This window comes from Hyperoodon ampullatus, assembly GCF_949752795.1.
Source record: "Hyperoodon ampullatus genome assembly, chromosome: 10".
NCBI classification, from domain to species: domain Eukaryota; kingdom Metazoa; phylum Chordata; class Mammalia; order Artiodactyla; family Ziphiidae; genus Hyperoodon; species Hyperoodon ampullatus.
This window is the reverse complement of record NC_136923.1, coordinates 7,673,594-7,687,299: the sequence shown is the minus strand read 5'-3', so window position 1 is coordinate 7,687,299 and position 13,706 is coordinate 7,673,594. Positions and strand designations below refer to the sequence as shown.

The 13,706-nt window shown below is 41.1% G+C and overlaps 1 protein-coding gene across 5 annotated transcripts in view; it reads left to right on the top strand.

The window, feature by feature from the left end:
• Positions 1-1,398: 1,398 nt before the first annotated feature.
• The window catches only part of FANCD2 (FA complementation group D2), a gene marked incomplete at its 5' end in the record, with an annotated part of 57,875 nt that continues 45,567 nt past the window's right edge, over positions 1,399-13,706 (top strand). For all 5 annotated transcript variants that reach the window (XM_079713805.1, XM_079713804.1, XM_079713802.1 and 2 more), the window contains 8 exons: positions 1,399-1,462; positions 3,275-3,415; positions 4,007-4,078; positions 4,240-4,339; positions 4,760-4,820; positions 6,766-6,818; positions 9,759-9,837; positions 11,593-11,717. In XM_079713805.1, the coding sequence (XP_079569931.1) occupies positions 1,399-1,462; positions 3,275-3,415; positions 4,007-4,078; positions 4,240-4,339; positions 4,760-4,820; positions 6,766-6,818; positions 9,759-9,837; positions 11,593-11,717 (695 nt within the window). The remainder of the gene's footprint in view (positions 1,463-3,274; positions 3,416-4,006; positions 4,079-4,239; positions 4,340-4,759; positions 4,821-6,765; positions 6,819-9,758; positions 9,838-11,592; positions 11,718-13,706) is intronic.

The following is a 13,706-nucleotide window of genomic DNA, read 5'->3' as shown; positions in this document are numbered from 1 at the left end:
TAGTTAAGAGGCAGATCCTGGAGCCGGATTGCTAAATGGGAATCCCAGCTCTGCCACTGAATGTGAGAATAATGGTACTACCTCAGAAAGTTTTGTGAGGAATAAATGAAGTATCAAATGTAAAGCACTTAAAATAGTTTTTATTAGCTGTTACTACTTACCTGCCTGCCAGCCATTCTCATTTAGCGAATATTCTCGGAAATTTTTTTATGTCAGGTACCGAGCTGGGCACTAGGGATACCTGAAATAAAGGACACTGGGTTCCTGCTCTCAAGGAGCCCCACAGTCTAGTGCATTGTAAGGGCTCCTACGTATACTCTGGAGCAGGGAAGCTGGAGTAGTAATCTCCCTTGGGGATAGGAGGAAGATGCTATTTGACTGAGTCTTTAAGGAGGAAGAGTAATTTCCAGGCGGATAAGAGCATTTCAGGTGAAAACAACATCTTATGCAAAAGCACTGAAACCAGGAAGGTTCTAGTTTACAAAATAGAACTCCCTGTGGTTCAGGCCCTCCCCTACCTCTGCAGGCTCATTTCTCACTCTACATTCTCCCTGTTGCAGTGTTGAGTTTTTCTCTGCCTGGACCACTCTTCTCATACCTCTTCTACTGGCTAACTCTTATGTCAACCCTCAGGTCTCTGCTTAAAAATCACTTTCTCAAAGAGATTATCCCTGAGAAATCGTCCCTGCTTTTCTTCATCACCGCCAACTAGACTAGCTTTCCTCATAGCACCCTGCACTTTTTTTTTTTTTTTTTCCTGCGGTACGCGGGCCTCTCACTGCTGTGGCCTCTCCCGTTGCGGAGCACAGGCTCCGGACGCGCAGGCTCAGCGGCCATGGCCCACGGGGCCAGCCGCTCCGCGGCATGCGGGGCATGAACCCGTGTTCCCTGCATCGGCAGGCGGACTCCCAACCACTGCGCCACCAGGGAAGCCCTGCACTTTTCTTTTATAACTACATCAGGACTGCTTGGTACTATATAGTCAACTCCCTGAGGACAGGGATTGTATTTGATTCACAGTTGTAACCCCAGCACCTAGCACAGTCCCTAGCATATAGTATTGGGTTAATGAGTTAAAGGAGCAGTGGATTGTGGCTAGATGATGAAGAATCTTAAATGTCAGAGAACTGTGGGTTTTATCTTTCAGCAAGAGGGAAACGGTCTGGCTAAAGAGGCAACTAGGTAAACAAGTCTTGAAAACAAGGGAGTTTTGACCAGATAGAGGAGTTGAAATTTTCTCAGCACCTGGATTTAGATAGGATTTTACAAAGTCTTTGGTTTTGGGTAGTTTTCTTTGAGCTAATAGCTTTAACTTCTCAGAATTTAGCTTCTAACAGGTAATTTCTGTTCTCTGATTTGCTCTGCAAAGTAATTTAACTGAAAAAGGCTTTGGTCAAAATGGTTTCCAAAAGAAGACTCCCAACATCTGAGGATAAAGAGAGCCTGACAGAAGATGCCTCTAGTAAGTGTCTAGTCATTTGTTGCTTTATTTCCTGTAGCAAATGTGTGAGGCACTAAAAGGGTTATAAAGTTCCTACTTTCAAGTGCTGGAGTCACCAAGGCTTAATGGATGGGGCACACAGAATCTAGTATCAGGAGATTTGGAATGAAGTTTCTGCCTCTGATTAATTGCATGTATGACTTTGGGTATGCCCACTATAGTCTGTGAGTTTCAGTGTCCACATACGTAGGAGGAATCTACATACATAAGAGCTTAACTATTGTACATCCTTTAGGTGCTGGGGCACAAAGATATGACATAGTCTATACCCTTTATTTTTTTATTTTTATTGTTTTTAAAGGATCTCTGGATTGGGTTGTATTTTATTTTATTTTATTTTATTTTATTTATTATTTTTTTTTTTTGCGGTATGCGGGCCTCTCACTGTTGGGGCCTCTCCCGTTGCGGAACACAGGCTCCGGACGCGCAGGCTCAGCGGCCATGACTCACGGGCCAAGCCGTTCTGCGGCATGTGGGATCTTCCCGGACCGGGGCACGAACCCGTGTCCCCTGCATCGGCAGGCGGACGTTCAACCACTGCGCCATCAGGGAAGCCCTGGATTGGGTTGTATTTTAAACAAGCTCCCCCACTTCCCACCACTTTAAAAAAATATTTATTATTTATTTTTTTATTTTTGGCTGCATTGGGTCTTAGTTTTGGTACGCAGGATCTTCATTGCAGCATGTGGGATCCTCCTCTGCTGTGTGAGGGCTTCTCTCTAGTTGTGGCATGTGGGCTTAGTAGTTGCAGTGCGTGGACTTAGTTGCCCTTTGGCATGTGGGATCTTAGTTCTCTGACCAGGGATCGAACCTGCGTCCCCTGCATGGGGAGGCAGATTCTTAACCACTGGACCGCCACGGAAGTCCCTTACCTTTAAAAATCTTATGGTCCCCTTTCCTGCCTTAAAAATGATGATCTAGATAAATGCTATGATGGTGATGTATAAGGGAAAAGCATCATATCAAAGCAAGCACACCAGAGGCAAAGAAAGAGTACAGAATCTGTCCATATGAGAATGCAGTTGACAGAAGCCCTAAGAGTTCCAATGAGAAGAGGTTGATAGTTTTTCATTCATCACACTCATCCACTCTATTAAGGCAATTCTAACGTTGCTTCATTAAGGGAGAAGAGTAGATAATCTTAACTTCAGGTACCTTTTTGTTTTTGTTTGCTTATTTTTTATTATTTCTTATGGATTGAAAGCCTTGGGATGAAATCAGTCTGGGCTTTGTACTCAAAGATACGATGTAGGAGAACCTGCTGCATTCTTTCTACCTCTATATCCTGATCGTTGGTTCTCAAACTTTGGTGTGCATCAGGATTATTACCTGGAGAGCGTATTAATAATTCAGATTCCCATGCTCCATCCCTGAAATTTTGATTCTCTGGGACATGACCTAAGAATATGCTTTTAGTAAGCTTCCCAGTGATTCCAACACAGTGGTTTGTAGACCACATGAGACACCCTGACTGCTTTAGAATTTGGCTGGAAAACATTTCTCTGGTCATTCTTGTTAGAGGTGGCACATCTTGAATTCTTCAAATGAAAACTGAGTAGGTGAAAATAATTCAATTTGTTGATTGTTCTATTTGTTTGTTTGCAAGCCATTATTGTTGACCCTTGTTAGAGAGAAAATTGCATAGCAGCATCAGTTCCAGTATAGTTCTTCAGGAACCCATCAACTTTCCTCTTAGGGTTATTGTTCTAGGGTTTACATTTTAACCTTTGCTTTAGTATTTGTCACATTCTTGAAAATTTTGTCTACTTTCAGAAGCCAGGAAACAGCCACTTTCCAAAAAGACAAAGAAATCTCATGGTCATAATGAAGTTGAAGAAAATGACAGTGTCTTTGTAAAGCTTCTTAAGACATCAGGAATTACTCTTAAAACAGGAGAGAGTCAGAATCAACTAGGTAATATTTTAATCAAAATCTTTTGTCGGGGTATAGTGAAAGGGCTCAGAACTGAATCATGGATTTTCTAGAGAGGCAATGAAGATTAGAAATGGGAACACCATCTGTCTTGAGATAAGGATGAAACTGAAATGGCTTTTTAGAGAATGTTGTTATTCTCTTTGGTACTGATTAATGCATGTTAAGTAAAGTATGTCTAATCCTTTTTTTTATTTAAAGGAAGAATGTTATGTACTAGTATTACTTTATGTTTTCTTGTGAAAAAATAAATTAATACCTAGAGAGCAATTAGATCTGTGTCAGAATAATTTCAGAAGAAAATTTATAAAGCCACGTAAGACCCTACTTTGGGGGCATAGATTATTCCATCCAGCTAAGGTTTTGGCTTTTTTTTTTTTTTAAGAATACTTAGTAGCTATCCTTTATAAAAGCTAATTCTCTTTTGCAGTGGGTTTATAAGAGTTGGCTGTGGAATTAGGTTAGAAATATCTTTATTGGTTTCATCAGACAGGAACCTAGGTCTTAGGAAAGTAAAACTCTGGTAGGAAGTGTTAAAGACACTGGGGACCAACTAGTCTTCTTTCCTCATAGCTGTGGATCAAATCATTTTCCAAAAGAAGCTCTTTCAGACTCTGAGGAAACATCCTTCTTATCCCAAAGTATGTATTTTCTCCTTAGTATTTTTGTTTTTGCCCAGTACTCTGGAATTGGGAGTTTAAAGACACTAACATAAAGTTGAATAGGCTTGAATGATTTTAGCTAATCGACAGCAAATGTTAAACTAAAAATCTTACTTTTTTTTTTTTTTAATGTCACTAAGATAGTAGAAGAATTCATTAGTGGCCTGGAGTCTTACATTGAGGACCAAGACGGTTTCAGGAACTGCCTTTTGTCTTGTGAACATCTGCAGGATGAGGAAGCCAGGTGTGGAGACGAAGCACTGGACTGTTGCTGAAATTTAGTCTGTTACACTTAAGTGGATTGGGAGGTGGAGTTGGGGCAGAATGTGATTTTTTGGAATTTTACTTTTGATTTATAGCTCTCTTTTCCTCAAAGTTTTAACCTAACCTTTAAATTATTAAGTTTATGATAACAAGACTAAGAACCAGAATGTTTTCTAGAATGTGTCTCACCTGTGTTGATACAGCTTCAACTCTACTTGTCTGTGACTTAAAACCTATCTTCTTATGTTCTGTATTTCTTATCTAACAGGATAGTTTCTCCTTAAAAATAACATAGTTAACCAATTTTACAGAGAAAGGATAATAAAAACATTAAAACAAGAAAAACAAAATAGAAAACCAATCTCTCCCCCCCCCCCTTTTTTTTTTTTTTTTTTTACAGCATGGGCACATCTTACTGTAAGAGCCTCATTAAATTGCTTCTGGGGATTGACATATTACAGGTGAGACTGTGCCACTTTTTCTGTGAACATTTAATGGATGTGATTTGTGGTGTATGCCCAAGTGTAAGTGGCTGGAGCACAGGGCAGAGCAGGGTTAATGGGAGAGTTTGGGTTTGCAACAGGTTACCACAGCCCTGTTGCTGACATGCATCTTGTAGGGCAATATCTGTGTCTTTGGACTGAGCTGATAAACCCAATACATCTTGAAACCTCATTTATCTGGCGGCCTCTGATTCCTGTTTTGTAAAGCTTCATCCTGTGTTCTCTGAGTACCTTGTATATCTCTGCCATATTCACATCTGCATCATCTCCCATTTAGCTTCGTATTTGCTTATGAACTAGATCTTTCCCCTTTCCTCCTCCTTTCTCTCTTAATTAATTAATTTATTTATTAATTTATTTTTTGCGGTATGTGGGCCTCTCACTGTTGTGGCCTCTCCCCTTGCGGAGCACAGGCTCCGGACGCGCAGGCTCAACGGCCATGGCTCACGGGCCCAGCCGCTCCGCGGCATGTGGGATCTTCCGGAACCGGGGCACGAACCCATGTCCCCTGCATCGGCAGGCGGACTCTGAACCACTGCACCACCAGGGAAGCCCTCTCTTAATTTATTGATTAGACAATCAGTGAGATGTTTTAAACATCTCAAATTATAGAAATATATATACAATGAAAAGTCTCCCTCCCACCCTGTCCTTCATTTTTCCTCTTTTCTTCTCTTGCACTGTTAATATTAAGTCCTTTTCATTGGAAATCTTGAATAAATTTAGTTAGCTTAAATCTAAGAGTTCTCAAAAAAAAAAAAATCTAAGAGCTCTCTTGTTCCTCAAAAGAGAAATCTTTTCTTGCAAACTATTTGATAATCTGTTAAAGCCTGCATTTCATGGGTTAACAATTGTCATCATAATAATGTTTTTGATTATCAGATTATTTTAATGTTGCCTTGATAGTCATTTTGTAATTTTTCAGAGGACAGATTATTGATAAATCTTTGTATTCCAACAGGTTATATTCAAAATATAGGCAGCATTCATGTGGACATACTTTTTTGTTTTTAAATCTTTATTGGAGTATAATTGCTTTACAATGTTGTGTTAGTTTCTGCTGTGTAACAAAGTGAATCAGCTATATGTGTGTATATATATATATCCCCATACCCCCTCCCTCTTGAGCCTCCCTCCCACTCTTCCCTATCCCACCCCTCTAGGTGGTCACAAAGCATGTAGCTGATCTCCCTGTGCTATGCGGCTGCTTCCCACTAACTATTTTATATTTGGTTGTATATATAAGTACATGCCACTCTCTCACTTCGTCCCAGCTTACCCTTCCCCCTCCCCGTGTCCTCACGTACATTCTCTACGTCTGTGTCTTTATTCCTGTCCTGCCACTAGGTACATTAGAACCATATATATATTTTTTTAGATTCCATATATATGTGTTAGCATACAGTATTTGTTTTTCTGACTGACTTCACTATGAATGACAGACTCTAGGTCCATCCACCTCACTACAAATAACTCAATTTCTTTTCTTTTTATGCCTGATTAATATTCCATTGTATATATGTGCCACATCTTCTTTATCCATTCATCTGTCAGTGGACATTTAGGTTGCTTCCATGTCCTGGCTATTGTAAATAGTGCTGCAATGAACATTGTGGTACATGACTCTTTTTGAATTATGGTTTTCTTAGGGTATGTGCCCAGTAGTGGGATTGCTGGGTCATATGGTAGTTCTGTTTTTAGTTTTTTAAGGAACCTCCATACTGTTCTCTATATTGGCTGTATCAATTTACATTCCTGCCAGGTGGACATTCTTATAATGAGGATTTCAATTATAGCAGGGTTTTTCCTCCAAGAACTCTCGTTGGAGAGAATTACAGCTAATTATGCATTTCTGTTGTACATTTTGAGACAATCTCCTAACTCCCTATGTCTTCTTTTTTAGCCTGCCATTATCAAAATCTTATTTGAAAAGTTGCCAGAATTTCTTTTCAAAAAGTAAGTGGAGTTACTTTGGAATGCTCAAAGTACCCTGGTGTACTTATGTTTCTCTCTGAAAACGTTGCTCTGAAGCATCATTGGTATGTCTGAAGATCATATTTATTATGACTCCAGATTCTTAAATGACTACTGAAGTTTTACTGGGTTGACTTTCTTTGAAATTTCATCTATTTATATGTCCATGTATTCCTAGGATACACAGTAAACTGGTAATAGTGGTTGTCTCCCAGGAGTGGAGCCAATTGGCTGGAGTTATATATTCTCTGAATACTGTTCTTTACCTTTTCAATTTTATACTGCATATGAGCTACCATTTTTAAAAATTTACTTTAAGGGAATTTCCTGGCGGTCCAATGGTTAGGATTCCGGGCTTTCACTCTCTTGGGGTCTGGGTTTGATCCTTGGTCGGGGGAACTAAGATCCTGCAAGCCACGTGGTATGGCCCCCCAAAAAATTCTTTCTTACTTTAAAAAATAACTAAGGGACTTCCCTGGTGGTACAGTGGTTAAGAATCTGCCTGCCAATGCAGGGGATGTGGGTTCGAGCCCTGGTCCGAGAAGATCCCACATGCCACAGAGCAACTAAGCCCATGCACCACAACTACTGAGCCTGCACTCTAGAGCCCGCCAGCCACAACTACTGAGCCCATGTGCCACAACTACTGAAGCCTGCGCACCTAGAGCCCATGCTCCGCAACAAGAGAAGCCACTGCAATGATAAGCCCGCACACCACAATGAAGAGTAGCCCCCGCTCGCCATAACTAGAGAAAGCCTGCATGCAGCAACAAAGACCCAATGCAGCCAAAAATAAAAATGAATAAATAAATTTACTTAAAAATAGTAATAATAAAAAAATAACTAAGAGAAAAAAAGAACAGCCTAACAGAAAAGTAGATAAAGGTCATGAATAGACAATTCACGGAGAAGAAATACAAGAGCATTAAACACTTTTTTTTAACGCTCAAGTTCATTAATAATCAAATACAACAATTTCAAACAATAAATAGATTTTTTTCCCTCTCAAAGGATCTCCCTTGTTGAGTGCGATGAACAGGCATGCTCATATATCACTGGTAAACATATAAAGCAGTGTAATTACTCTGAAGGGCAGTAGGTTGTGTGTACCAAAACCTACTTGCATACCCTTTAATGTTCAGCCATGCCTCCAGATTTATCCTAAGGCAATACCTATGAATGAAAGCAGTAATGAATAATATTACTGTTTAAAGTAACAAAAATTGTAAACTGAGATATTCAACTATAGGAGATTGGTTAAGTAAATTAGTTATATCCACATAATGGAATATCATGTGGCATTAAAAATTTTAAAGAGGATTATTTAATACCATGCATTAATTGAAAAAACAGGCTACAAATCAGTATTTACAGTTCCACTCAGTATTTTGTTAAAAAAAGGTACATACATACACATTTACATAGACACATATACACATGTATATCAATGGTGGACCTCTCTGGGAGAGAGGACTTAGGTAATTTTTTTTTTTTTTTTTTGCGGTACGCGGGCCTCTCACTGTTGTGGCCTCTCCCGTTGCGGAGCACAGGCTCCGGACACGCAGGCTCAACGGCTATGGCTCATGGGCCAAGCTGCTCCGCGGCATGTGGGATCCTCCCAGACCGGGGCACGAACCCGTGTCCCCTGCATCGGCAGGCGGACTCTCAACCACTGCGCCACCAGGGAAGCCTGGATTTAGGTAATTTTTATTTCCTCCTTTTTAATATGTGCTGCTTCTGGGTCTTGTATATAACAATAGTAAACTTGAAGATTTATCTTTAGAAATATATGATTTGCCCGAATGGCTTGCACTATGCTTTGTGTCCTGGCTAAGTCTTTTTTAGCAGTTAAATTTGTCTATAGTAAACAAAGACTGAGAATGCTGTCAAGAAGAGGAGCTGGAGGTGGTCCAAAAGTTAGATATAGGAGGCTGGTAAGAAGGCAGAGACTGTCATTTTAGGGGAAATAATACTGGGAAGTTATTTATAATAATTTATTATGAATATTAATAATAATTAATGATTATTAATAAATATTGTTATATTAATGATAATACTAATACTGAGCCCACTTCTCTTCATCCATAAATGGTTTTCAGTACTTCGACAGTCTAAATCTGACCTTCTGTTTCCATAGTGGTAAAAATTACTTGCATTTTTTAGTACTTTATCACATTGATGTAATTAGTTTTTTACCTCTTATTTTATTTTATTTATTTAGTTTTAAAATTTATTTTATTTATTTTTTAAATTTATTTTGGCTGCTTTGGGCCTTGTGCGTAGGCCTTCTCTAGTTGCCGCAAGCAGGGGCTCTTCTTTGTTGCGGTGCGTGGGCTTCTCATTGCGGTGGCTTCTCTTGCTGCGGAGCACAGGCTCTAGGCGCGCGCTCTCAGTAGTTGTGGCTCGCGGGCTCTAGACCGCAGGCTCAGTAGTTGTGGCACACGGGCTTAGTTGCTTTGCGGCATGTGGGACCTTCCCGAGCCAGGGATCGAACCCGTGTCCCCTGCATTGGCAGGCAGATTCTTAACCACTGCACCACCAGGGAAGTCCCAGTTGTTTACCTTTAAAAACAATTTATCTTATTCAATTTGTTAAAGTTTGCTACCTTTATTTTTTTTAATTGTTCATATATTTTAAGAGATACTCTCCAGACTTTTCTTCCCCTCTCTAAACCCTCCCCAGATATAGCCACTAACAGTTTAGTTAGTGTGTCTTCCTCCAGACACCTTTCTCAACATACATAAGCATATGTCTCATGCTTTTTTTTTGTATTACCTGTGTGTTTAGCACAGTGTGCAACGCATGGTAAGTGTTTAGAAAATGTTAACTGAATGGCTAAAATGTTATATGCAGTATTAATGCTTGCTGCTGTGTAAGTCAGAAAGGGTACGTTCCTGACTTCTCATCCATCCTAACATTCAGCGTGAACAGTGATGGACTCAACATGCCTCGACTCATCATCAATCAACTGAAGTGGCTTGACAGAGTTGTGGATAGTAAGGTAAGTTGGGGACTTTTTCTGTCTCTTGGGTTTATAGTGTGTTTTCCACACTTAACCAAACTTTTGGCATTTGCATGGTATTTTTTTCTTTCTAAACAAAAAATTCATATTTTTCTATCCATTATCTTTTTTAGCTTTAATAATTTGAAAGCCATGGTAATTTCACCCATTAAATTTCTCTAAAATAAGAAGTGTATCTAATTATGATGACTGGATGTCATTTATTAAATAAATATTTTGAAGGAACTCATTAACTTCTCAAAATACAGAGATTATCATTATGTTTTATTTCTCAAAAGCAATGAGATCCGGGGCTTCCCTGGTGGCACAGTGGTTGAGAGTCCATCTGCCGATGCAGGGGACATGGGTTCGTGCCCCGGTCCGGCAGGATCTCACATTCTGCGGTGCAGCTGGGCCCGTGAGCCATGGCCACTGAGCCTGCGCGTCCGGAGCCTGTGCTCCGTGACGGGAGAGGCCACAGCAGTGAGAGGCCCCCGTACCGCAGGGAAAAAAAAAAAAAAAAAAAAGCAATGAGATCCGAAACCATCCTACTTCATCGCAAATGTGTTATTTTAATTACATATTGAGGAAAATTTCTTTGGGATTATGTTACTTGTTATTAAGCACCTTGGTAAAGTCGAATCTGTTTTGAGCCTGTTGCTTAAGGCCCATTTCTTTTTTTTTTTTTTTTTTTTTTTGTGGTACGCAGGCCTCTCACTGTTGTGGCCTCTCCCGTTGTGGAGCACAGGCTCCGGACGCGCAGGCTCAGCGGCCATGGCTCACGGGCCCAGCCGCTCCGCGGCATGTGGGATCCTCCTGGACCGGGGCACAAACTCGTGTCCCCTGCATCGGCAGGCGGACTGTCAACCACTGCGCCACAAGGGAAGCCTAAGGCCCATTTCTTTTCAGAGTTCTTAAATCATTCTAATTTTTGTCAGACATTCAAAGGCTAAATCTTTATTTGGAAGAACATGAGTTTTGGAATCTCATCTGGGCTGGAATTTTGGGTCTGCCACTTATTAATTGTGTATCCTTGAGCAGCACATACCCCTACATTTTAAAAATGGGAATACAGTTGTGAAGATTAAGTGAAATAAAGACAGTAGAAACGGGGAAAAAAAAAAAAAAGCAAAAGAACCCCCAATTGTTGGACTTCCCTGGCAGTCCAGTGGTTAAGACTCTGCACTCTCCCTGCCAGGGGCCTGGGTTCAGTCCCCGGTCGGGGAACTAACATCTCACAAGCTGCTTGGTGCGGCCAAAAAATTTTTTTAAAAAAAGTATTAAATACGGGCTTCCCTGGTGGCGCAGTGGTTGAGAGTCCGCCTGCCGATGCAGGGGACACGGGTTCGTGCCCCGGTCCGGGAAGATCCCACATACCGCTGAGCGGCTGGGCCCGTGAGCCATGGCCGCTGAGCCTGCGCGTCCGGAGCCTGTGCTCCGCAGTGGGAGAGGCCACAACAGTGAGAGGCCCGCGTACTACAAAAAAAAATAATAATAAATAAAAATAAAAATAAAAAGCTACTTTCTTAAAAAAAAAAAAAAAAAGTAATATGACATCCAGCCTATTTTTTTTCTATGTACCATCTCATTTGTGAAAATCTCTGGGTCACTTACCTCTGATTTTAGGCTTTGAGCTTGAGTGTGTGTGTAGTTGTCGTATTGTACACAAAATAATTCCAGCTCTACATTTCATGAGTAGGAGGTCTTTCTCTATTCTGGGTAGTGTTACAATTCTAATAGTCTCCTCCACTGCAGGATCTCACCACCAAGATCATGCAGCTGATCAGTATTGCTCCAGTGTACCTGCAGCATGACTTTGTCACCAGCCTACCTGAGATCCTAGGGGATTCCCAGCATGCTGATGTGGGGAAAGAACTCAGGTGGGTAAGCACCTCGTTGGCATCTTGAGCAAGACTTCACTTTGGGAGCCTTATCACTGCAGTATAAAAAGAGTAGTAATAATGTGTTTCCTATTAAAAATAAAGATGCTGTGATGATCCATGTAAAATAATAATAATAATAATGTGTTTCTTTTTTTTTATAAAAGAAGATGATACCCATCTTTCTAGGGTATGGAATTTGACTTGCTTTTCTAATAATGAGTGTTTTTTTTTTTTTTTGGCTGCATTGTATCTTTGTTGCTGTGCATGGGCTTTCTCTAGTTGCGGCGAGCGGGGGCTACTCTTCGTTGTGGTGCACGGGCTTCTCATTGCAGTGGCTTCTCTTGTTGCTGAGTACAGGCTCTAGGCACGCAGGCTTCAGTAGTTGCAGCACATAGGCTCAGTAGTTGCGGCACGTGGGCCCTAGAGTGCACAGGTTTCAGTAGTTGTGGTGCGTGGGCTCAGTAGTTGCAGCATGTGGGCTTAGTGGCTCCGCGACGTGGGATCTTCCTGGACCAGTGATCAAACCCGTGTCCTCTGCATTGGCAGGCGGATTCTTAACAACTGCACCACCAGGGAAGTCCCTAGTTTTTTAAATTAATTAATTAATTTATTTTTGGCTGTGTTGCGTCTTCGTTGCAGTGCGTGGGCTTCTCATCGTGGTGGCTTCTCTTCCTGCAGAGTACAGACTCTAGGTGTTCGGGCTTTAGTAGTTGTGGCACACGGGCTCAGTAGTTGTGGCTTGCGGGCTCTAGAGCACAGGCTCAGTAGTTGTGGCGCACGGGCTTAGTTGCTCCGTGGCATGTGGGATCTTCCCAGACCAGGGCTTGAACCCGTGTCCCCTGCAATGGCAGGCAGATTCTTTTTTTTTTTTTTTTTTTTTTTTGCGGTATGCGGGCCTCTCACTGTTGTGGCCTCTCCCGTTGCGGAGCACAGGCTCCGGACGCACAGGCTCAGCGGCCATGGCTCACGGGCCTAGCCGCTCCGCGGCATGTGGGATCTTCCCAGACCAGGGCACGAACCCATGTCCCCTGCATCGGCAGGCGGATTCTCAACCACTGCGCCACCAGGGAAGCCCCTGGCAGGCAGATTCTTAACCACTGTGCCAGCAGGAAGCCCCAATGAGTGTATATTTGAGTAGATCCGTATACTTTCTTTCTTTTCTAATAATGAGTATATATTTGAGTAGACCTGCGTATCTGTCATGAATATGAAGTCTGGCTTAGGATTAGGTGTATAAATTTGGTCTGCAGAGACATAAACATTATTCCTTCATTTGGTTAACATTTTCTCTCTCCAAGGGTGTCCTCCATCTTGACTGCACATCCAAATAGTTTGTGGAGCTTATTAAACATCAACTTCTTTGGTCCCTAAATGATTCATTCTAATGCACATTGCTGTGTCAGATCTATTGCAGACATCCATTGCTTACTAACATTTACGTGAAAAATACTAATTGATAGGGCAATAATGAAGAAGAGGAGAACAATATCACTACATAATTTTATTTCTGTTTTAATGCAACCATGTATTTATCCTAGAAGTAGTTAAAAACTTCCAATTTGTTATACCTCCTATTCTATAGTTGTCTGTAAAGCTGTCTCCAAAAATGTCCAGTGATTTCTTGCTTTTGTGCTTTTGGGCAGGATGCTCCTTCTGTGTATAGCACTGTATACCCCACTTTGCCTGCTTGTCCTTTTGTATAACCTTCTCTTAGGATCCATCACTGTCCTTCTCTACTGTGTGCTACTGTAGAACCCTACACTTACGTCTATCATGTTTATCACACTTCATTGTAATTGTTGTAGGTTTTCTTTTTCCTTTTCTCAGGAAGGCTATATACCAAACTCAGTAGTGGTTTCCTCTGAGTAGTGGGGATGATGAGGTAGGGCTTCTTGTTTCTGCTTTGTTTATTGTTTGAATTTTTCAAAATGAGCATTAGTTTTTTTTTAAATCAAGAGAATGTTAATGAAACATACTATAAATAGA